General features: G+C 40.7%; 1 protein-coding gene across 2 annotated transcripts in view; it reads left to right on the forward strand.

Moving 5' to 3' along the window:
* ENAH (ENAH actin regulator) overlaps nucleotides 1-25,792 on the forward strand; it is a 159,849-nt gene extending 134,057 nt beyond the window's left edge. For both annotated transcript variants that reach the window (XM_053307795.1, XM_053307785.1), the window contains 4 exons: nucleotides 16,105-16,171; nucleotides 19,363-19,441; nucleotides 21,691-21,748; nucleotides 22,632-25,792. In XM_053307795.1, the coding sequence (XP_053163770.1) occupies nucleotides 16,105-16,171; nucleotides 19,363-19,441; nucleotides 21,691-21,748; nucleotides 22,632-22,669 (242 nt within the window). In that variant the 3' untranslated portion in view covers nucleotides 22,670-25,792. The remainder of the gene's footprint in view (nucleotides 1-16,104; nucleotides 16,172-19,362; nucleotides 19,442-21,690; nucleotides 21,749-22,631) is intronic.
* Nucleotides 25,793-26,169: the final 377 nt, after the last annotated feature.

Raw genomic sequence — 26,169 nt, forward strand, 5'->3', positions numbered from 1 at the left:
AGAAATAGATTTGGGTGTCATCAGCATACTGATAACACCCTGCACCAAATCTCCTGATCTCTCCCAGCGGTTTCGTGTAGATCTTAAACAACACCGGAGACAATATGGAGCCCTGAGGGATGCCATACTGAAGTTCAGTTTTTAAAGAACAACAGTCCCCCGGAGACACCATCTGGAATCTGCCCGAGAGATAGGAGTGGAACCACCGCATAGCAGTGCCTCCCACCCCCAACCCCCTCAGACGCTCCAGAAGTATACTATGGTCAATAGTATCGAAGGCCTGCGAGAGGTCCAAAAGGACCAACAGAGTCACACTTCCTCTGTCATTTCCCAATTGGAGATCATCCATCAGGCCAACCAAGGCAGTCTCCACCCCACAGCCCACCCGAAAGCCGGTCTGAAACGGGTCTAGACAATCAGTTTCATCCAAGACTGCCTGGAGTTGGGAGGCCACCACCCTCTCAATTACCTTGCCCAGCCATGGAAGGTTGGAGACAGGCCTATAGTTTTAATTGTCATTTTTATAGTCTTGTTTTAGTTTTTGTGTAAACCGCCTCAGGATTGTTTTAATGAAAGGTGGTATACAAATTTAACAATAAATAAAAATAAAATAAAAATAATACCACTAGCTTGTGATAAAGTTCTATCTCTAATAACTATAGAAGTATACAAACATCTAAATATAGAGTAATAGGTAAGAGCTCTCTTCTAATATGAATATATATACAAAGGGAGATACTTGTTACCATGAAAAATCCCATGTATTGTGTATCAAACTATATTTCCCATACTTTGCTCAACTCTAAAACTTTAAAAGTTTAACTCAGATGGCTGACAATGACAACGAATATTTATATCGTGCTTTTCAACAAAAGTTCCCAAAACAGTTTGCATAGAGAAAAATAAGTAAAGATGGCTCCCTGCCCCAAAGGGCTCACAATGTAAAAAAGAAACATAAGAGTGACACCAGCAACAGCCCCTTGAAGGATGCTGAGCTGGGGCTGGATAGGGCCAGTTGCCCTCCCCCTGCTCAGTATAGGGATTCACCACTTTTAAAAGGTGCCTCTTAACTCATTTAGCATGTAAATATTGTCCTGCGGGACTCAGCCCTTGCCTTTTACTTGCATAGGCTCCCTTCTCAAATCTCCACTTCTGTGATTCAGCGTCACCCTTAAAAGGTAGTATCTGGAATCGGGGCTTAACAGTGAAGTAGGCAATACTGTGGATGACAGCCAATAATTCAGGATATGACATGGTCTCTGTCTTTTACACCTCTGGGCTTCGCACATGCTTCTTCTCTCTTGTTTTGGTAGGAACCTTATGCAGCTGGGCCTCTCCTCATCCCCTTAGTCTTTTGTCGCCCATGCTTCAGTGTTGGGCACTCTTCCGAACTTCCCTTTTAAAAAACAAAAAGGTTACTTCTCTCTTCTTTCCTAATTTTTATTCTATTCTTTGGGTAGACTCCGCTTTCCATTTTGTGTTACTTGTTGCTTTGGTTACCCACCCCCACTCTGCCACCTGTTTTCCCCTACCCTCTTGTTTCCGGCTGGGACAGAGAGTAAAGCCTCAGGGAGGCACATGTGGTCAGACTGTTTTGCCTTGGGAGAAGCACATGTGGTCAACACTTCCCCCCACTGCTTAAAATTCACTAAGGAAGCACGAAGGAACAGAGCCTCCTGCCTTTGTTCTGGGAATAAGCATTGCACTTTTCCCAATCGCTCACAACCTGCAAGACGACAACCATGTCCATCCCTAATTCCTTTACTTCTTTGAGGACGATAGCATTGGAGGGAATCCAATCTTAGGTGACGCTGCAATCACCTAAAAACTCCCTGGTTCAAACTGTCTCAGTACCATCTGCAGTCCCATGCCCAACACAGACCACACTGTTGGCACAGGTGCCAATCCGTGCACCCTCAATCTCAGCACAGTTGTCGGTCCCAACACCACCATCAGTGTTGACACTGAACAAGCATTCAGGTCATTTGAGTGGCATGGATGGGGTGTTAAAAGAAAAAGAAGGGACTTCAGCAGAAATCTACCAACCTGGCAGTTCCCCTACCCGTAGGATAATATCTACCAAAAATTCCCAAGAGGAAGCAGCTGTTAGTCACTGGCACAGCAGCTATGCAGCCAAAAAAGGAGGTCCAGCAATCAATACAACCCAGCCTCCTTCAGACCTGGGACATCCATCACTCATGAATCCGAAAGAGCCACAACCAGCAGCCCTCAAGTCAAGAGACAAGGACTTGAGACAGGGGAGTTGGCAAACATACATCCAAAAGATCTTTCACCACCAGCTTCTGTCCATAGTTTATGCAAAGGCGATGGGGAGTCACCAGACTATAGACCTACCTGGCTGCACTCCCCGGATGTGGATGCTTTTTTCAGAAGCAAGTGATCACCCTGAGCCTAAAGACAGAGAATTAATGCTACCCTCTTGCCCCAAACCTAGCAGACCACACTTGGTTTCGACCGACCAACCTATGTCTCCAGGATTGGGATCGAAGATAGTGTTGTGGTCATCTCTATTATCGTTGTCATTAATCCAGAGTCAAAAAATATGAGCATTCCTCGGTGGGATCTTACTACTCAGACTATTATGAAGATGACCAGTATTGAGACTGGGACCTCCACACTCATGATTGTTATCAAACAGATTACCAAGAAGATGATAGGCTCCTTGGGGATTCCCACACTTGCCTTTTCGATAGGAACTGAGAGGAAGGCTTATGAGATATTGGCTACAGGGTTTACAGAGGATCCCATAGACTAGACGCCCCTCGTTGAGGTCCAAGTCATGTTCTCCCACCTATGTTGGTTCTTGCTGTGTTGGCTTGCCCACAAACATCACTCCCCAGAACGTCGCCATGGGCACAATGTTGTTGTTTTTAAATAAAACCCTCTAACCAAGATTTCTGTCATTTTGTCCTAGGAACTGTGATATTTCACAGCCGTAACTGCCTCCTCCAACCGGCACCAGCCCTTACACCTACCCTATCAGCACCCTTAGATGTGTCTTTAGAGGTGCCATCCCCTGTGCAGACACCAGGAAGCCTCAAGAGGAGGAACAATCAGGGACAGTTCAGGATGTGGAGGACTTGAATGGGGATGAAGTCCATTCCCAAAACTCAGTGTTGGCCTCTTCTGGGTCATCACCATTGTTCCCTCTAAAGTGTGCACATGTGCATTTGCACAAGTTTTTGGATGTCCGCTCAGATAATTTTATATCCCGCTCAGGAAGGCCCCACTTTCAGTGTGTGCACGTGTACTACAGCCCAGAATAAAACTCATTCTATACACAGATCAAGAAAAGAGAGGGAACACTGGTAATCACTGAATGGTTTTTTGGGAGATTCCAAACCAATTCCCTCTTCCTTGAAACTTTATTCTGATTACATCTCCAGAATGGCTTCAACCTTAGGAATAAAGTTGGACCAACAACAGAAAGCTGACCTGGACCTGCTCTTTGGACTTATTGATGTAGATTGATATACTCCTTCATCACATCCATTGAATGCCGTCCTCCTGGAGATAGTAAAGAATTATTGGGGGGGGGGGCATCTTCTCTGTCTCAGCCCACAAAACACCTGGTGAGCTTCTACCATGTGTAATCTGACAATGAATCCTGCACATTTTTACAGAAACGCCACACACCAAATTCGGTGGTGGTTGAGGCATCACAGGCTAAGTCTAGAGTCAAATCTGCATCTAATCCAGGAGATCTCGAAAGCAAGGAACTTGACTCTTTTGGCAGACGTTTGTATTTGGCTGCAGCATTACATTTGAAGTTGTGGAATTATCAGGCCTGTAATGCCAGGTACAACCACTTTCTATGGGAAAAGATATCTCCATTCATTAACCACCTACCACAAGCGGGATCCAGTTGAGGTCTTCCTCAAGGAGATACTGGCTGAGCAGGAGCTATATTTCACCAGGCACTCTGCAGAATGTGTGGTCAAGGTAATGGTTATTAGACAGCAAACCTGGTTACAATCTCCTGGTTCAAAGCCTACTCAGGGATTGCATATCTTCCCTTCAAAGGTCACACGCTCTTTGGTGATCAGATAAGACCCTTCAAAAAGTGCAGAAGTTGAGGAGCACGGCAAGGTTGATGAGTCTTCAGCTATCTACATCTCGCTTTAGAAAGCAAAACAGATGGACTCCCAATCTTCATCACAGCAAACATCTTCCGGCTATTCTTTTCATAACACACATTACTTCTCCAACAGGAAACAGCCCTATAGTTCAAACAAAGCAGTTTCTCAGAAGCAGAGATCCTCCACCTCCTCTAAAAAGCAATGACTGCAAACAGTACCCAATAACACACACATCTGGCCCTATATCTATCTATCTTAGGAACGCATTACATCCAATCACTGGGTTTTTACCATAGTCTGCATAGGTTACACTCTGGAATTTACAGAAAGGCCAGTTCCAGGCCCTCCAAGAGAGGGCTGAGAGAGATTCCTGCCTGCAACCTTGGAGAAGCTGCTGCCATTCTGTGTAGACAACACTGAGCTAGATGGACCTATGATCTGATTCGGTATATGGCAGTTTCCTATGTTCCTAAAGCATCTACTACAAAAGGAACTTCAAGAGGCTTCTGGTGGGGTGTTTTACTCCCCTTCACTGTCCCAAATCACAATGGTGGGCTCTGGCCTATTCTTGACTTAAGAGAACTAAACCACTATATCATATACAAATTATTTGCATGATCTCTGTTCACACCATTCTATCTTTTGGAGAAAAGAAAGTGGCTGGCATCATTTGATCTGAAGGACACCTATTATCGTATCTCCATATGCCTCCAGCATTGGAAATTTCTTCATTTCCAAGAAGGAACAGCTAGGTACCAGTTTAAAGCACTTCGCTTCAGGCTTGCCTCTGCCCCCAGGGTATTCACCAAGTGTATGGCGGCTGTCATAGCACATCTTCAACTATGCAGTTTCCAGATATTCCCAATCTCAATGATCGGCTCATATCAGCAAAAACGTTAAAGACACATCTGCGGCTGTTCAAAAAACTATTTGGCTGTTGGAACAGTTGGCGATACAAATAAACTACAAGATTCATCCAAGCATTGATTACCCTAGCCAATGGGGTCGCTTTGGGAGGAACTCATTTAGCTAGGAACATTCAGTGTCTCGTAGATAATATGGCGGCCATGACATATGTTCTTCTGCATGCACACCTCAGGATGGGGCCCCTACAACATTTTTTTTCCTGACAATTTTTGTCCTCAGAGAGACCATCAATGCGTGTCTACCTGCTGAGTAGAAGTCACATTGTCAGTGGCCTACAGGGAATCCCATTCAACCCCCAGTTCCACATCTTATGATCACCATGGATGCACCAGAACAAGGTTGGGGGGCTAATCTCGGAAATGTGCACTTAACGGGCCACTGGCAAGGTTCAGAATGGACCAAACATATAACCTTCTTAGAACTCCTTGCTGTGTTCAAGGCTCTGAAAGGCTTCCTTCCGCTCATCCTTCAATCCACAGTGAGCATTCAGGTGAACAAAAAAAGGACATTGTAGAACTGGAAAATGTGCAGAAGAGGGCAAGCAAGATGATCAGGGGCCTAGAGCACCTTTCTTATAAGGCAAGGCTACAACACCTGGGGCTATTTAGTTTAGGAAAAATATGACTGTGGGGAGACATGATAGAGATCTATAAAATCATGCATGGGATGGAGAAACTGAATAGAGAGAAATTCTTCTCCCTCTCACATAACACTAGAACCAGGGGTCATGCCATGAAATTGATTGCCAGGAAATCTGGGACCAACAAACGGAAGTACTTTTTCACACAACGCATAATTGTGGAATTCTCTGCCACGAGATGTGGTGACAGCCAACAACCTGGATGGCTTTAAGAAGGGTTTGGATAACTTCATGGAGGAGAGGTCTATCAACGGCTACTAGTTGGAGGGCTATAGGCCACCTCCATCCTCAAAGGCAAGATGCCTCTGAGTACCAGTTGCAGGGGAGTAACAGCAGGATGGAGGGCATGCCCTCAACTCCTGCCTGTGGCTTCCAGCGACATCTGGTGGGCCACTGTGCGAAACAGGATGCTGGACTAGATGGGCCTTGGACCTGATCCAGCAGGGCTATTCTTATGTTCTTATGGACAATATGACAGCCAAGGTATTCATAAACAGAAAAGATGAAATGGGATCCAGAACTCTCCTGGCCATAATCATGAACCTCTGGTATTGGTGTTTACCACACGGCGTTATTCCTCGTGTTATCCATATCCAGGGTCGGTCCAACCTGCAGGCAGATGTGCTCAGTAGATATTCTGCCATGTCCCACTAATTAATGTTAGACTGCAAGGCACTGACTCAAGTTTTTCAATGGTGGGTGACCCCTATGTGGAATGCTGTTGCCACAGAAGAGAACAGGCTCCAGAACCGGGACAGGCACACACTCCCTAGGAGATGTTTTCTCGATGCCATGTATACCTCGATTCACCCACATTTTCCCACCAGTTCCCTTGATACTGAGAGTGCTCCTAAAGGTTCGCAGGAAGCAAGTGAACTGCATACTAATCACTCCTTGGTGGCCCTGCCACCCTTGGTTCCCAGAATTACAGCACCTTTCAGCAGAATATGTACACTTCCCAATTCACTGTCGCCTTCTGTTGCAGGTCTCTGATAGGATACTCCACCCAGACGTCTAATCTCTTTGGCTTACGGCACAGAGGGTATCAAGTCCTTCCCATTAGAGCTATGTGTCGTCTTAATAGCACTTAGCAATAGCACTTACATTTATATACCGCTTTATAGCCGGAGTTCTCTAAGCGGTTTACAATGATTTAGCATATTGCCCCCAACATTCTGGGTACTCATTTTACCGACCTCGGAAGGATGGAAGGCTGAGTCAACCTTGAGCCCCTGGTCAGGATCGAACTTGTAACCTTCTGGTTACAGGGCGGCAGTTTTACCACTGCGCCACCAGGGGCTCTTTAAGAGAGGCTCGAAAACCTGAAATGTTAAAGTCATATGATCACAAATGGAATTGTTTTTTACTGTTTGCTCAAACTCCTAACTTTAATGTTACCTTGTTATCTACTCCACAAGTTTGTTCTTATTTGTTACATTTAAAAATCACAGATTTAAAGTTGTCATCCTTAAGAGTTTATCTTACAGCAATCATATCTCGAACTGCTTCTCAAGGACACTCTTGGTTTCAAAATCAAACTGTTAAACAGTTCTTAAAAGGTTTGTCTCACCTTCACCCTGATGATCCAGTCATGGCCCTGGTGTCAGATCACACTCTAGTACTTTTATGCTTACTGAAACCACCCTTTGAACCCTTGTACTCTGGATTACAAATTCTTCATTTGGAAGGTCTTTTTCCTAGTTGTGATAACCTCTGCTTGCTGAGTAGGTGACCACACCTCATCTTCCACAAGGAAAAGGTGGTGCTCCGGCCAGACATCCAGTTCTTACCTAAGGTAGATACTTTGTTCCATAACTCTCAGCCTATTAACCTACCTGTATTCTATTCTAATCCAACCTCCAGAGCAGAGCTCTACCTTCATCTTCTGGATGTCCACTGCACCCTGGCCTTTTACATGCTATGCTCACTGTCTTGGAGACAATCCACTTTCCTTTTTGTCTCCAGTGAAGGTCAAAGGCAAGGCTTGCAGATCTCATCCCAAAGCCTCTCAGGGCACACCATTGATGTCTACTATAAACTTGCAAAAATGCAACCTCCACCTTCTATAAAAGCAAACACTCAACCAGAGCTATGGCAACAGCCTTCAGCAGGGTGATACCTTTAGATATCATATAAGGTGTGATATAAAGTGTGGATAAGATCTAGAGTGCGATACCTTTAGATATAATCTACCAAGCGGCTACCTGGGCTACTCTGCACTACTTAATTCAACATTATGCCCTTGCTGCTTGTGTATGCCAGGATGCAAGTTTTGGCAGAGCAGTTTTTCAACCTCTGTTCAGCTAGGATCCATCTCCCGGTAAGGCAGCTTGTTATGCACTCATAGGTGTACAAGACAGAGACCACGTCAAAGAACAACAGGTTGCTTACCTGTAACTTTGGTTCTTCTAGTAGTCATCTGTGCTTTTATACATCCTCCCATGCTCTCCACTTGGAGTTTCTGCTTCAGAGAGGACTCATGGATTGAGGGGGTGAGGAGAGGCATGGCCCCATAAGGGATGAGGGTATGGTTCCTGCCCAAAAAAGTCAAGAAGCTTGGAAAGTTCCCAACGTAGTCTTTGCACATGCGCTAAGCCCACAGGTGTAAAAGCATGGGTGATCACTAGACAAAGTTACAGGTAAGCAAACTTGTTAAATTAGAGCTTCAAAAAGGATCTCTCCAAACTGGGTGATGGGCCAACAAAATGGCAGGTGAGTTTAATTTGCAGTGGGATGGGCACTGAGACAAAATAGCCCAGCTTCAGATATACTGGGGTTTAAACTGGCTGTGATTGACTTTAAAATAGTTCCAAGTTATAATGAACTGCTCACTGAAAATGTCAGTTCAGTGTCCTGTGATGATATGGAAGGCAAATAAGAAAATGGATGGCATATAAAACAGCAAGTTAAATGCCCTTACATAAATCTGTAGTGCAGTACACAGATTACCACGTTCAGTTCTAGTAGCTTCGTTTCAGAAAGGATACTATAGAGTGAGAGCTACTACAGAAAAAGGCAACTAAATTGTCAGAAATTAGAGTACTGGTTTTATGAAGAAGGCTAACCCTAGAGAAAAAAGATGACTGAAGAGAGCATATGATAGGTGTGTAATATTATTAACACTATGGATAAAGTGTGCTAAGCACCTCAAAAGAAACTTTGGACAGTCTCCAGGATGACAGTCTAACTTTTCCTTCTGAAGATTTGGCAAAGAAGATGCAGCAGGGACTTCATGGAATCAGTGGTAACCTGCATAGTCTCAAACGAGCCCTGTCTACAGTACACGCTCTGGTGACTCTCTTTGCAAAAGATGACAAACACCACGTTGAGAGCAAATTAGCTGACACCTCTGGAACTATGATTCCCGACCAAATGGAGGTTGCAGTGCAACAGGATGAATTTGCCTTATCTAATGTCTCATTGGATAAGGATTTAATAGAACTCTGAATATATACAGATGGACTCCTTTACTGAATGCCCTGCCAAGCCAGAGGATGTGGCTGCTAATGAGCAAATAAATGTGGGAGAGGATTATTTGAAATTTGCTGAGATCTGGGGGAGGAGCTCTATGAACAAAGCAGAGTTTTTAACAGAATTACAAATGGAGACCATGAGTCAAGAGTACCAGGAGATAAGCAGTGTGAATGGATCTGAGGTAGAAGTATATATAACCCTACAGTGCAGTAGTTGGTGCAGCTTGAGATACAGGATAGAGAGTCCTCAGGAAGAACCTTGGCCTCTGGTTCAACAGATATTTCACCTATATTCTCTGACAATCATAATTCTTAGACAGGGGAAGTTCCTGAGATCAATATAATTTGCCCCATTCCTGAAAATTCTGATAACCTCTTGCTTATTCCTTCATGGGACTGTGAAGTGGACTCACGCTCCATTTTCAGTGCATCCTTGGAGACTGGTTCACAAAATCTAAAAGACTCTAAGCCTTTAGATCAAGAATTCAGGAAGTGACTATGGGTCTAGAATCCCAATCCTTGGGCGATCAGCTTGAAGACTCTTCTCTTGGAGAGGTATCTGAATGCCAGTTGGATTGACTTTCATCTTCACATGATAAACTTCGGAATATTGTTAAGGAGAATAGGGAGTCTGAGATGACAGCCTTGAAAAATGTCAAAGGTTTAGCCACACACCCCAAAGAAAACAAGTTCTTAGATTTTTAAAGAGAGAAAAAGTTGATGTGGCTCTTTTACAAGAAACTCATATTAAATCTTCTGATAATTTTTGTTTGAAAAAGGACTGGGTGGGCCAGATATTTTTGGCTGGGAAATCTACTAAAGCATGTGGAGTGGCTATTTTTCATAAACTATTACAATGCCAGACTGTTGAATCTATCCCAGATGATGGCTGATTTTATATACTTAAAATGAAGTTGAATGGCTGCTTATATACCATCATTAATGTTTATGCTCCTAATGAAGATAAGGCATCTTTGAATGTCTTTATGTGCAATTGATGATTGATGATGCCTTAAATCTTATAATAGCAGGGAATTTTCATGAGTTTCTTAACCCTGTTCTTGATCGCAGTCATTCTAGGCCCAGTCCTTCTAAGGTGAGGCTGTCAGTTCAGCACTTGATACAATACAATATCTTTATTATGGTACTTGACCAGATCTCAGCATTATATACAAGGTTGACATTCAATGCAGTTGGTACAGTCTGTCAGATATCACAGTTGCATTTAGGTAGAGGAAGTTTACCCATCTGAGACCTAACTGATGGTGGGGTGGGCTTTCACCATTGCTTGACGGATCTTGTATGCAATGGCACAAAATCTAGCAACACAAGAAGTAACAAATACAGTCTTATCTGCAAGAAGATAGGTTATATAAAAGTCCACTGGTCTTGCCTGAAGGTTCTCTAAAAGAGGTAAAATCAATTTGCTATGTGGAGTGCTGTAAAATTTACAACGAAGTAAAATATGAGCCAAATTATCAACTTCGTCTGATCCACAGGAACACTTGTGCAGGTGTGATAGGGTGTCTTTTTTTAATATCTCTCCTCCAACCAAGCTGATGGAAAAACAGTATAATTAGCTAAGATTAGCTCTCTGATGGGTTGGACATGTCAGATTATAAAGATAGCTTGCCGGAGCTAAATTTGAGGTGACTTACCAATTCTTAATACAGTTAGGAATTTGCTTCTCTCGTCTTGTGATTCAATATCTAGAAGATGGTGTTCTATAATTCTATTGGCTTGATCAAACCCCACAGCAATTAGAGATTCAGAAGAGAACCCAACTGTCTGGAGTTTTCCCATTAACTTGAGTAACCACTTAGAGTGGGTCTAATCCTCCAGAACTAGGGGGGCCAATCCACTTGGTTGAAATTTTAGCTTTAGCCAATATTTAAAGACTGCCAACCACACTCTGGTCTCCACCTTATTCACTCCATCCTTAAGGCTGAGTTGGATACGCCTTTTGGCATTTGAAGAACCGTTCTTAGAAATTTCGTTTGGACAACCTCCACGGAGGTAAAGTTTGAATATGGACCCAACTGAGCTCCAAAGAGCAGGTGGGCCATTGACTTGGTTTGAAACAGCTTAATAGCTGCTGGTTAAATTTCCCCCCTTTGGAGCAATAGAAGTCTGGTTCTCGATTATATTAAAAAAAAAAAAAAATTCTAGACCACTTCTTTAAGTTACAATAAGTTGTCACATTGGTCCCATACTTATTTCAAACCATGCCCTGACTTCTATTTTTCATTTTATATTTCAGGACCCAATTATAACAGATATCTATTATGGCGGTCTTATCTCTTCCCTTGTTAAAGATCCATCATTTCTTCAAATGTTTGACAGAATTAAAGAATTTTTAGTTACAAATGACATCCCAGACATCTCTAGAACACTTTTATGGGATTATCTTTAAGCCTTTTTACGTGGTTTTATTATTTCATACTCATCTTGTAAGAAGAAAGAGAGTAATAAACAGTTACTTGAGTTGGAGGAGCAACTTAGGAAAAAGATGTCTGAGTATAGTTCTTCCCCCCAACCATCCTTGTATAATCAAATGGTTAGGTTACAATATGATGTTAACTGTTTGCATGCACAACAGGCTGAATTTTTATTAGCTTGCACTTGACAACGATTTTGGGAATCTGGGGAAAGAGCTAGTTGGTTGCTTACGTATAAATTAAAAGCAATCCGTAATAAAAAGACTGTTCTTGCCATTAAAGATGATGGGGGCAATCTTTTGAATGATTCCAAGGCTATCAGTAGGCAATGTGAAAAAAATTATGCTAAACTGTATTCCAATGACTCTTGCTGCACTTAGTCAGAGATATCAAATTTCTTGGATTCTATTACTATGCCTAAACCTTTTTAAGAACATAAAGAGCTCCTTGGTGCACCAATCAAGTTAGATGAAATTAACAAACAATTAAAATTTTAAAGCCAGGCAAGACCTCAGGGCTGGATTGCTACTCTTCGGAGTGGTATCAAACATTTTCAGAGGAATTGGCTCCATTGCTATGGGATGTTTTAACAATCGCCTTCAAATGTGGTTCCCTTCCTCAGTCAATGTATGACGCAATAATTTCAACTTTTCCAAAACTGGATAAAGATTCTCAAATTATGTTGCAATTATAGACTTATTTCTCTGATGAATGTTGATGACAAGATACTTGCACCCATCTTGGCACAATGGCTTGACCTATGCATTTCTACAATTATTCATCCCTCTCAGGCTGGTTTTATTAGAAGTTGAAAGGGATCGGGCCATCGTAGGTTGGCCCTAAATGTAGTAGCACCCTCAGAAGGTATCTCTCCCCCCACCCCCCAGCTACTTTTGTGCTTGGATGTGGAGAAAGCTTTTGATAAAGTGAATATTAGTTTTCTTAAATCCTCTCTTCAGTATTTTGATTTTCCTGAAACCTTTATCAAATGGATTGCTATTTTATATAAGTCACCTAAGTCTAGACAATTAATGGGGTTTTATCTTCTTGTTTTAATTTACTTAGTGGTACTAGACAAAGTTGTCCTCTTTCTCCTTTGCTCTTTAATTTATCTCTCGAACCTTTAGCTATTACTATTAAAGGTAAAGTGTGCCATCAAGTAGGTTTTGACTCCTGGTGCCCATAGAGCCTTGTGGTTTTCTTTGGTAGAACGCAGGAGGGTTTTACCATTGCCTCCTTCCATGCAGTATGAGATGATGCCTTTCTGCATCTTCTTATATCGCTGCTGCCCGATACTATTATTATTATTATTATTATTATTATTATTATTATTTCGATTTCTATACCGCCCTTCCAAAAATGGCTCAGGGCGGTTTACACAGAGAAATAATAAATAAATAAGATGGCTCCCTGTCCCCAAAGGGCTCACATTCTTTAAAAACAACAACACGATAGACACCAGCAAGTGTCACTGGAGGTACTGTGCTGGGTGTGGATAGGGCCAGTTACTCTCCCCCTGCTAATATATATAGTACCAGCGGGGATTTGAATTGGCAATCTTCTCCTTATTGTTAATCAAGCATTTATTTCCCCGCTGCGCCACTTAAGGTGACTAGCTATTGCTCTTAGGCAAGACCAAATGATTTCCGGTATTCAGATGGGTGGTGAGGAAATAAAAAACTTGCTTTATATGCAGATGATGCTTTGCTTTTTTTGTCTAATCCTGTAACATCCTTGCCTCCCTTGACTGCTTTAATTTCTAAGTTTGGGACCTTATCAGGCTATACGGTGAATTATCAGAAATCTATGGCTCTGCAACTTGGTGCATCTCGTAAAGATCCCATATTGAATAAGTGGGATTTCAAGTGGGCAGATAGTTATTTTAAGTATTTGGGAGTGTTAATTTCTAAAGAAATCAAGCAAATGCTTCCTATTAATTTAAATGTCTTCTTTAAACAAACTCAGATGGATCTTAACCGCTGGGGAAAGCTCCAATTTAGTTTTTTGGGGGAAGATTAATATTCTTAAATCTTCTATTGGCCCAAATTTATATGTTTGTTACGTGGATTGCCCTTGTATAATTCTCCTTGTTATTTTAGGAAGGTGGATGTTTTATTTAGATCTTTTTTAGGGTGGGGTAAGCAATCTAGAATTTCTTATAAGGAATTTCAACTGCCTTTAAAGAAAGGTGGTTTTAATTTGCCTAATTTCCAGATATATCACAATTCCTTTCCAAGCTTTGTATGGAAAAAGCCTGATGAAAAGTGGGAGGCTCCATTATGGGGTCCAACAATTGGTACCTCTTTTTGGCAAAGTCATGTTAGGTTCTAGGTACTTGAAACATTCTAGTTGGTATAGTCCATCTATTTTGGCTGCAAGATCTGCTTGGGAAAATATACTGCTTCATTTCCAGACTTGTCTGTTTGCGCATGAGGAGCCCACATTATGGGGAAATCCCCAAATAACTATTGCTGGAAGACCTGTCCATTGGCAGAATTGGGCTAATAGTAATATATTTTTTCTATCCCAATTAATATCCTCTGCTTCTGTTTTTAAACAGAAGTTTGAAATTTCATCTTATACATGAATATGGTCTAAAAGCGGATGGTGCTTGGCAGTATATTCAGTTAAGACACAGCATATCCAAAAGGTTTGATCCTGATGCTATTAGTACTTCAGAAGCTCCAAATATAATCAAATTCTATTGTCATATTTGTGAATTTAATCAGGCCCATAATATGCTTTATAATTTTATCCAAGCCCAGGTAGCACCTCCATTCGATACTGAAAGAATTAAATGGAGCTTGGAATTGAATGTTCCTATTTCAGAAAATCAATGGGATGTGATTTTGGATGAAACTGCCAAAGTATCTTATGATTTGAGGCTCAAGTTAGTTCAACAAAAAATAGTCTTTTGTTCTTATTGGACTCCGATTAGATTCCATGAGTGTGGGCTGAGCAAATCTGATAAATGTAGGAGATGTGGGGAAGGAGAGGCGGGACTCTTACATCTGTTCCTTAATTGTAAGGTTATATCTCCACTCTGGAAAAAGATAAATGACTATGTCAATTTAGTTATAGCAAGGGAATATCCTCTAGACCCTGTTTCAGTTTTGTTGGGATTGCCTCCTGATGTTGAAGGAATAACCCCTAATCAATGGAAATGGCTCACTAGGGCCATTCTGGTGGCTAAACACATTATTTTACAAAATTGGAAATGTAAATATCCTCCAGATATTGACAAATGGTTTCTTGATTTACTTTCTCTGGCAGCTCACGAATGTTCCTTATTTAATACTAGATCTTGTTCTTCCAAGTGTGAGAGGCATCTGGTCTGAGTTTTTGAAACTATTTGCATTGGAAGTGTAATGTATGTATGTACACTTCTAAATAAAATAAAATAAGAAATAACAGTATGGAAAGAGTAACTAAAGACACATTTCTCCCACCATACTCTTTTAATTATATGGATTAGTATTGAAATAATACTCTTTTCACATGACACTTTATTAACATATAGAACATGCCATAGGATGTAGTGATGGCTTTCTAAAAGGTTTAGACAAATTCCGGAAGAATAGATCTGTTACTTGTTACTACTTAGGCCAGTGATTTTCCACTATTTTTTCAAGCGAGGGACACTTTGGCAAAAAGCCTTCAATGTGGGAGCCATTTCCCTCCATACTGACCTCTGCAGTGCTGCATTTTACCCAGTGTTGGGAAAGGGGGTTCTTTTAAGAGAAACAAAGCCTTATAGAGCCCCAGTGCAATCTTGGATAGCATGCACAGAGCTCTATGGGGAAAGTGCTGGTAAGGGCTGCATTTCTCAGTATGCCATGCGTGCCTTCCAAGATCAAGCTGGGGCTTGATAGGACTCCTTTAAAGGAAATAGAGCCCCAAAAGTGCTGGCCAAAGTCTTTACATGGCACCAGGGGGACTGTGTGGAGTATTTGGCTTCAGCTGAAGCTTGTCATGTGCCTAACAAACAATTAGGGAGTTATAATTAAGGTTGATGGGAGCTGTCACTGGCTCCTAAGGCCTTGCAATGAAGAACATTGCTGTAGGCAGTGAAGAGAATCCCTCATTGTAACTTCATTGTACACCTACATTTAAGGGGATTAAATTAACTTGCATATGCAAATCAGTTTTAAAGCAAAGTGAGCTTGTCTTTACACATGCAAAAAAGTCAAAATGGAACCAGAGTTTAAATAGAATAATCCCCCTTTGGCCAACTGTCTTATAGCAGCTCTGGCCGATCCACCACCCCTACCCTGCCCCAGCACCCTGCTCTTCAGTGCATCATGCATCCTAGCCTTAAGACTTTGCCGGAGTTGTTCCATATTCTTCAGTAGTTGGGAGCAAATAATTTATAAATAAGTGTGCAACACCCTCATCCACTCAATTTATATTTTGACATTATGTTGGTCATGGAAAACTCATCCCTCTCCATAACACTTGAATGTGTCTCAAAAATATTTAGTCATTTAGTATGTAAATCTGACAGCCAATGGTTTTATCTCCCTCAGAACTAACAAGAAAGCCTTGGGAAAGAACAAATACAATGAATGGAAGCAAGTCACCTATTATTTCGAGGTATGTCTCTTGCTGGCCAGCGGATAGACATGCTCCACGTATTTGTGGGGGAATCATGAAAAAGTCTATGTGAGGTATTTAGATGTTGAAAGTTAAGTCTGCATAGTGTTTGCATTCATATAGAGATAGGTATCAAATGACGTTTGGACAAAGAAAGAGTTTGAATGAAATTCCTTTTAGTCCATAGGTTTTTGTCCTCTATAAAGATTGGCTGAGGTGTCCTGCAGTGTAATAGAGGCTGTTCTGAACACCCCATGTCTCTTTGGGCTTCTAAAACACATGCCCACATTGCTGTGCAACAAGGCTGTTCTGATGCTATATACCATTGCAAAATTGCATGTTGCAATGTGACTTGTATTGGGAATAATGCATGTTGAGTCACAGTGTGTGATGGTGTAATGGCAAATAGGAGCAGAACAGCCCTGTTACACAGCATTGTGGGTATGTATTTTATAGTTGTGTGCATAGAACCATCCAGCTCAGTTCGGTCCGCCCCCCCCCCCAATCAAAACACACACTCCCCCGATCCGGTCTGCAAATTTTTATTTTAAATTTTTTTTAAAAAATAGTTCTAAATACCTGTAGCCCCTTTGGGGGGGCTTGCTGTAGGCTTTGGAGGGGGGATCCACGAGAGTTCCCCCTCATCCTGCTGGCCTCCCTCATCAGCGCCATGGCGGGGTAAATGTAGTATTTTTGGCCCTTTCGGGCCTCTGTAAAGGTGAGCAGCAGCCATTTTTCCCACCACTACACATGTGCAAATGCCCTCTGCGAGGCCATAGGCCATGCCAGGCCTTGCAGAGGGCATTTGCACATACGTGGCGGTGGCCAAAATGGTAATGAGGGAGGCTGGCGGGGGGAGGGGGAACCCTCAGGAGACACACACACACACCCCGTGGCCTACAGCAAGCTCCTCAAAGGGGCTACAGGTATTTAGAACTTTTTTTAAAAAAATAAATTAATTAATTAATTAATATTCGTGGACCAGTCTGGCAGTTTGGTTCCGGTCCGGATGGAACCGGGGTGGGTGGGGTTCGGTTCTAACTCAAATCTCTGGACCAAACCTCCGAACCGCCAGACTACCAGACCAGTTTGCACATCCCTAGTGTTTTAGAAGCCTCAGATGGTTCAGAATAGCCCAGGTTATGCTGAGTGACATATCAGTTGTTTCTAAGCCATACAGAATATCTAATAAGAGACAGAAATAGCTGGGGGAAATAAAATTGGTCTTTTGTCTTCCTGAAACCTGATACTGAAAATTTTGGAGGGAAAGGGAAAGCCTGTTATGAACTTGGACTCAAAAGCTGTAGAGTTTTCAGGTTAAAGAGAGATTATGGTTAGAGAAACTTGACCTATGCTTGTACTATCAAAAATGTCATATTTCCTGCTTTAATCAGAAAAAGATAATGTTGCTTAAAAGAACGTTGTATGTATTGTTTTGTTTTGTAGGAACAAAAGTCCTACAATAACTTAACACAATATAAGCACTATGTATAGCGGTAAAAGAAATATTGGTTGATTACTATTACTATTTGAGTTTTAATATTTTTTTTAAAAAACAATATGCAATTAAGTTTTGGACAGACTCAAAATATTGAGAGCCTTAAGAGGATAGATTTTCCTCATGAGTAGGAAACTAAGAAACAAGAATTTGTGTAAAACTCTGAGATTTCAAATTTGTGAGATCAAAGGACCAGTTGTTAAAGAATAATTGAATATGGTGTAAAATTAAGTAAATTGTTGGTTGATGTGTCAGTAGTGTTCATGTTTTTTTAAAATGGAAGGATTCAGAAACATCTAAGGAATGTGTATTACTTGCTTTGCTCAGTTTGTCATGCCTGTGAGCGAACACCAAATTTCTTTCTCCCCAGCAAGAGTTACATTAATGCTTGTATGTTGTGGACATGATAAAAATTAAGCCCATGTGACTGCATTAACTACAATGGGTTTAGAACACCTTTATGTAATACCATAACTTAATATGATACCATATAAGAGCAAACCTATAGCTATTTAAATTTGGACCCAGCATAATAACTTGGTTCAAAGTAAACAGCTGCAGAAAATCTTCATCAAAACTGTAAGAATATAAGAACAGTCCTGCTGGATCGGGCCCAAGGCCCATCTAGTCCAACATCCTGTTTCAGACAGTGGCCCACCAGATTCCACTGGAAGCCACAAGCAGGAGTTGAGGGCATGCCCTCTCTCCTGCTGTTACTCCCCTGCAACTGGTGCTCAGAGGCATCCTGCTTTTGAGGCTGGAGGTGGCCCTCCGACTAGTAGCTGTTGATAGACCTCTTCTCCATGAAGTTATCCAAACCCCTCTTAAAGCCATCCAGGTTGTTGGCTGTCACCACATCTTGTGGCAGAGAATTCCATGAGTGGATTATGCGTTGTGTGTAAAAGTACTTCCGTTTGTTGGTCCCAGATTTCCTGGAAATCAATTTCATGGGATGACCCCTGGTTCTAGTGTTATGTGAGAGGGAGAAGAATTTCTTTCTATCTACTTTCTCCACTCCATGCATGATTTTATTGACCTCTAGCATGTCTTCCTGCAGTCGTCTTTTTTCTAAACTAAATAGCCCCAGGTGTCGTAGCCTTGCCTCATAAGGTAGGTGCTCTAGGCCCCTGATCATCTTGGTTGCCCTCTTCTGCACCTTTTCCAGTTTCTACAATGCCCTTTTTAGATGTGATGACCAGAATTGTACGCAGTACTCCAGGTGTGGCCGCACCATTGTTTTGTATAAGTGCATTATAATATTAGCTGTTTTATTTTCAGTCCCCTTCCTAATGATCCCTAGCATGGAATTGGCCTTTTTCACAGCTGCCACACGTTGAGTCCACACTTTCAACGATCTGTCCACCACGACCCCAAGATCCCTCTCTTGATCCCTCTCTTTTTGACATATTTGGAATAAAAGTATACTAAGTTGAACATACTCATCTGAGAAAAACTGTTTCTAGAATCAAGGCAAAACCCAGGAGCATCCATGGATGCTGAATCTGCTTTGACAGGGGAACAAATGCCCCTAGGAAAATGAACTCATTCTTAGGCAAATTGGGTCTTCCTATTGTGGGAGAGTGGTTCCCTTGCATAATCTTAGTAGCAATAGCTGTTTAAAAAGTTGTGCTGTATATGTGAAACAATGTGTAGTAGTTAAAGTATGTTCGTTTGTTGTATTTTTCCCTTGTAGACCAAAATCTGCATCCTCTGGGCAACCCAGTACAAATGGAGTACAGTCTGAAGGGCTAGACTATGACAGATTGAAACAGGTGTATATTGGATTTTTATATACATACCTTCCATTCTATAGCAGGACACCAGCTCTGGTCCTAATAGTTATTTATGTTGTTTGTGGGAATACTTCTGGTGAATAACACACTGTGTTTTATTTTAATGTTTCTACACCATGTTCTCTGCTACCTAAACAGCATCCTGAAATGATGTACAACATGATAAAAACCATAATTGAAACAATAGTGCAAGTTGTAAAAATCATTAAAAGCTCACAGGCATATACATGTGGACAAATGTGTTGGCACCCCTCCACAAAAAAAGAAGAACCCACAATTGTCTCTGAAATAACTTGAAACTGACAGACGTAATTGGCACCCATTATTGTTCATTCCGCATTTAACAAAAATCAGGCTTTGCTTTAGAGTTTTGATGTAACAGAATATTTCAGATAGCACAAATGAAAATGGCATGGACCAAAATGATGGGACCCTTAACCTAATATTTTGTTGCACAACCTGCACCTGTCAACAGGTAGTTTGGCCCACTCTTCCTGAGCAAACTGCTCCAGCTGTGTCAGGTTTGAAGGGTGCCTTCTCCAGACTGTGGATAGGTGCAGAAGTCTCATTGAGAGCTACAGGAATCACTTGTATGCAATGATTGCCTCTAAAGGTTTTGCAACAAAATATTAGGTTCAGGGTCCCATCATTTTGTCCATGCCATTTTCATTTGTGTTATTTGAAATATTCTGTTGCATCAAAACTCTAAAGCAAAGTCTGATTTTTGTTAAATGTGGAATAAACAATGATGGATGCCAATTACGTCTGTCAGTTTCAAGTTATTTCAGAGACAATTGTGGGTTCTTCTTTTTTTGTGGAGGGGTACCAACACATTTGTCCACGTGTGTACCTAGAATACAGCTTTAATTGCTCCTTCCCTCCAAAGGCTGTGACCATTGGCAGCCATTTCACCTGGCTGCATCAGAGGGAGGGGTTGTACAGCAAGGCCTCCACCTCCTTTGGCTTGGTTGGGTCAAATACCAGTTGGCTCCTCCTGTGCACAAGGATTGTCTTCTGCACCAACCCTGGATTTGCAGCCACAGAAAAGAATGAGGTTGTAAAAACCCAAACAATAAACCTACTAAAATGTTCCATTATTCAGTCCCCAGCAAATTTTATATATGTACTAAGAATGTGCAAGGAACTGGCGGGGGCCAGCTCGATGGCAGTGGGGGGGATAATTACCCACCCATCCACCCTGCCACGTTTCCCCTGCCGGCGCTCGGTTTCCTCAAAGTCCATCGGGGTGGCAGCATACCTCCCTGCCACCTTGTCCCCTTTACTGGAAGTAACTGTAAATACTCGGACGCACCTGCGTGTGTCAGGTGCGCACTTGCAAGCCAAATGCCTTCATGAAAAGGTTTTAACCAGCTGTCGCAATGGCAGCAGAAGTAGCTAAACATGCTTCCAATAAAAGCATATGCCAAAGGTGGGTGCCACCACCGAGAAGGCGTGGTTCTGTGCCCTTGGGTCCTCCCTTCCATAAAAGCCAGTACTCATAGTAGCTCCTCTCCTGTGAATCTGAGATCGTACATATAGAAGGAGATGATCCCAAAGGCTTTGAAGCGATGTAAAGTTAATCAAGCAACACTCTAAATTGGACCCAGAAGCACCAAAGCAGTTGGTACGCATTTTGACAAACGAGTTCCCTCTCTGTCAGAAGGTTGAGCTTAAGCCAGCAAACTTTACTAAGTGCAATTTCTGAATAATTTTATCTGAATAATAAAGGCAGTAGTCAATATATCAGATTACCTAAGTGTGGATGGCTGAGGCCAGATCCCTGTCAGAGAGAAGCAGACTTAAGCAACTTTAGCTGGTCAAGCAGCAAAGCAGCGGCTAATTATGCACCTTTCCCCTTGGGACCAGGGCAGGTGACACAAACCACCCTCCAGACCGAATTGGTTGTAACCTTAAAACAATGATTATATAATAGCAAATTGATCTCTGATATATTTAAAACTTTAAAAAAGAAATTTAATATGCTTATCACAGAACCTTTAAACATGCTGGTACTATTCTGATGCGGACTTCTTATGCTTGACCAATTCCCAAATTGGTGTAGGATATCAGTTACATGATTTGGGTTTAGATACATACAGAGTAGGGAAGAATATTGTTCAATCCTTCATTTTTGAAATTAGAAACAATATTTTCACAATTAAAGATTGACATGATTGAAATTCCCTTATGTAAAAGTTTAACTATTTAACTCTCTTATGTTGCCATAGGATATTTTAGATGAAATGAGAAAGGAATTAACAAAACTAAAAGAAGAACTAATTGATGGTGAGTATTTGAACATGTGCTTTTCTTTTGAGTTTTGAGTTACAATCCCCACAAAATTGTAGGGATGGGCTGGAAGCTTGAAAAGTAAAACCCTCATCATTCTCCTTATCTTACATCTGCCACTGATCCCCGTACCTGAGTGTCCCATTCACCCCAGTTTCAAGAGATGGATATGATCAAATAGATCAAGAGATTGGCCTTTGGTTTAAGAGACTTCAGTTTGAGTTTGAGCTTCACCTGTCATAGAGTCATCATCTAGTGATGATGGGCAACTCATTTTCTCCATGTTTTAAATTATAATAATTGTAGATGCCTATGAAATTGACCTGATGATTTTAAAGGACATTGGAAATTAAAGCACTATCCAAATAGTTGTACAGTAATATCCGAAACCCACACCACCAACACCATTGCTTATACACTTAAGTTGCCATTCTTGTGTCCTTAGGAGATCTTACTCAACCTGTTGCTGCTTCTTAAGCTTTATGCAGCATAAGCTCAACTACATTTTCATACCCATCCCTCACTACTTCTCTGTTACTACCCCTCCTCACCTGTTTTTCTTGGCCCCCTTTGCTAGATGCACTGTTTCTAGGGGTGATTGCAGATTGTTACTTTTGCAGATCTGCACTTGTTGCTTTGGTTGCAGGATCATATTTCAGGATTTGTATTTTGCAACATGGCTACTTCATTTTCCAGTTTATCCTATAAATTCTCGGCCTTATAATTGTGACTTCGATACAACAGTGCTGCAATTTAGTGGGTGTTGCATAAGCCATGTTATTCAATAGATAAATTCTCTCAGTCTTAACTGCAAACTACACTCTAATATACTCTTTTCTAGTATTGCAGCAGTTAACTTTTTCCCTTCCTTTCAAATCAGCAATCAGACAAGAACTGAACAAGTCGAATACAGCATAGAAAGACTAGGACTAAACCGCTGTGACCACTGGTCTTGGTACAAAATCAACTACATTTTGTGATCTCTTAGAAGAAAAGAAACACCCATATGGAAGAAGGGAAAAGCAAGACTGAACTGTCAGAAATCATTCTGGTGATACTGTTTCCCTTTGCTGCTGTGTTCTGACTCTTCAACAGGGTGGAAAATAGTCTTAAGTTACAGTAACGATTTATGCAGAAAATCCTATACCTGTCAGACAAGATCACAGTGCATTGAAATGTTTTCAAGATGAACCTGCACATATTTCATAGTTCATTAAGACAAAAAATGGAGAAAAGGTTGGGAAGGCTTTTCAGAGAGGTTTTCTTAATGAAAGATCTAGCAAGTTATACTGTTGAACTGCAAATGTATCTCAGGTTAGTCTTCCTATCATATTTGGTATTTCTATGAATAAAAGATCAAACATGACTTCAGTTCACAAAATAATGAACAGATAGGAGTATGTGCTATAAAACGAAATATTGATGAATGAGCGAGCTAGGATGTGGTGGTATATTGAGTTTTGGAATCTTGTGATAGGAAGCCTCTCTAGTTAGCCTTCATGCAGTTTTGTAGAGAAAAACGCAAACGCTGTCCAGAGTATAAAGATGTAGATGCCTTCCTAAATTGTAATGCTTTACCAAATCTAAGACTTCTCCAGAATACAAATCAACGGTCAAATGTAAATTGTTAGATTGTTATAGACTTACCATAGGTTTTCAAGCTTTTTAAGATTTATGCATGTAGACATTTTTGTAATATAACACAACCACAGAGTTGGCTTTTTAATTTAAAACATCCTTGCATGCCACAAATATTAAGTAGCCTTTTTACAGTAAGACCTAGTTAATGCCCAGGCAAAACTTGGGAGGTGTACGATTGGGGATGTGGGTGATTTTTTTATTTTTAAAAAAATTTGTATTAATTACTGCACTATTTTTCCTTATATTGCATGCATGTGTAATAATAAGGAAAATGTTGTGACTTATCAGTAACCATGTTAAATAGAACCAGGTACTTTTTTGTATCATTTCTTTAATCATTTGTATTTCAAACTTAATAATTCTTCCGTAACAGTTCTGGAAACTTCAATCAGTTTTGCTGCTTTCTTAACGTGATCTAAAGTTAAACATCATGATTATAATAACAGCTGATCTTAAAGAGGCAAATGCAAGTAATGCAGAGTGTTCTTTCCACAACAGTTACTTTTACCTGTGTATTGAGGGCAGGTTTTGTTTAATTGGGTGAAGGGAAACAATGTTAGGACTGGTGCAAATGTTATCTTTCCAGTCCTTTAAACCTTGGGTTAATAGATTGGGGGCAGGCCACAATATAACTTGCCACAATTAACTTTTCCCCAGCCCCTTTCCAGTATAAATTTCTGCTACCCTTTTCCCCAAAAGTCTCAACTGTGATTAAGAATTGCATCATTACCAGCCTTAATTAACAGTAACCAGCCTTGGTTAACCAGATTCTGAAACCAATTTCAAATTCTGTTGAAACAGACCCCTAGTTAGCTTTAAGGAATGACAGACCAGAAGAAGGTGGGGAGAAGGAACACACTATTTTACAGTTGCCTTTGTCAACCATACATTTGGGCCTTGGTAGTTAACAATCAAATATTGATGCACAAAGTCACAAGAGGGAAAAGATTTCAACAGTAATGGTGGCAACAGTATGCCTAGGAAGATGGAATTAATTTGCTCTGATATTTTCATCTTCTGTCTCCTATCCCACTGTCCTAAATATATTAAAATGACCCCTTTTAGAAGTCATTGGGTGAGACTGCAGTTTAAATTTGGCAGATGTGTGATAAAATCTATATTATCCATTGCATTTTGAAATCTCCAAGCTACAGTAGTGCCATATTTATTTTTATGAGCTATGCTGATTTGAAAATAACTTGTGGCTTTGGACATCCTTATTCAGCTTTGTAGATAACCATCCAGTTTTGCTTCACAAGAAAGCTTTAACTAGTCTATCCTCCCAAGTGTTGGACACCAAAGCAAATTTACAGCACTAATTGTTGCTTAAAGGCTTGAATGAGGAAACCCTCTATTTCCCCTTTTTCTTTAAGACTGAACTATTGCTTATAAAATTTAACCCCCCAATCAGTGGCTACATTTTAAAAAATGGTTCTCTCTGCATGAATTAGTTGAAGGCATTTAAATCTCAAGGCAAGCAAATAATGTTGCTTTCAAATTAAGAGGAGGCATTTTCATCTTTTTAAAAGTGACTTCTGTTTAAACAGTATAACCTTAAATGCTTACTCTTGTCAGAAATCATGTTTGATTTTGTTTGTAAAGAAAATTCAGCGATAGTCTAGCAGAATGTTATAGGTGTAAGTGGTCCAAAGGTAAGAAACTTAAATTACTAGATTGTGAACGAAACTGGTTAATGCACTAAACGTTTTGTGCCTTGGTCTAAAATTAACATGATTTCTGTTAAAAGAAAAAGAAAACAGAGGTCTTTGTACTCTTTCTACATGCATATTTACGTGATCCTGAATTGGACCGTACCAGGAAATCCAGTTTGAGTTAAACTGTAAATTCATGCTGTTGTACTGACAGCTATGCCATTGCCAGATATTCCTGTAATTAAAATGAGCTACAGAAGAAGCTTAGGTTATTTTAATTACTATTCTTTAAAAATAAAAAAAAGAAATGTTATGGTTCCTGTGCTTTTGTACAGCGGATGCCTTAAGCTGAATGTGGTTTAGGGGATCACTTTTAATTCCAGGAAGGTATTACTTTCCTCAACACTGTGATCTGATCTGTGATTAATCTGTCCTATCCATACACAAGTGGCTAACAAGTCAATTGCAAACAAACTGAATGTACAAATCTTAGTGCTGGTGCTGAAATCTCTTCAGAGAGTTGTCATGAAACAAGTTCATTGTTCAAAAGGTTTGCAAGCATCAAGTGTCAATCAAAACTGAAGATGAAACACTAATGAATGTTTGAATTTTCATGCATTTAGTTTTACCTCCTTTGAGTTTTTCAGTTAATTCTCTGCTATTTTTACCATATTGTCATTTTAAAATTTCTTAAATGCTAACTTTGTTTTGTTTGAGCAGATGAAATAAAATTGCAATATATACATGCTGCTGCTATTGTTTGTGAAACTTACTGTGAAGATTAATGTCAACGGTGGGGGTGGGCTCCTTTTGAGTGCAATATCTTGCTATTGCCTTTCTGAATCCAAAACATTCTAAAAGTGCTACCTCCACAAATAATGTAATTAAGTTTGCCCATAATTCAATACTGATGCTGAATCTTAAGAAGCTGCTACAACCTTTTCCAACTTGAAGTTGCTTTTGAGCCTTGATTTCTTTCTGTGCACTTCCCCCATAACTTGGAATGTTTTGTATAAGTTTCACAAAAGCACCCATAATAAGTTTCACCCAAACAGTGTAGTTTGTACTATATGTGCATTGTTAGAATCCTCACAGCAAGTTCTTTGCTTTTAATCCATTAGCTTC

This window comes from Hemicordylus capensis, chromosome 1 (assembly GCF_027244095.1).
Source record: "Hemicordylus capensis ecotype Gifberg chromosome 1, rHemCap1.1.pri, whole genome shotgun sequence".
Classification (NCBI taxonomy): Eukaryota; Metazoa; Chordata; class Lepidosauria; order Squamata; family Cordylidae; genus Hemicordylus; species Hemicordylus capensis.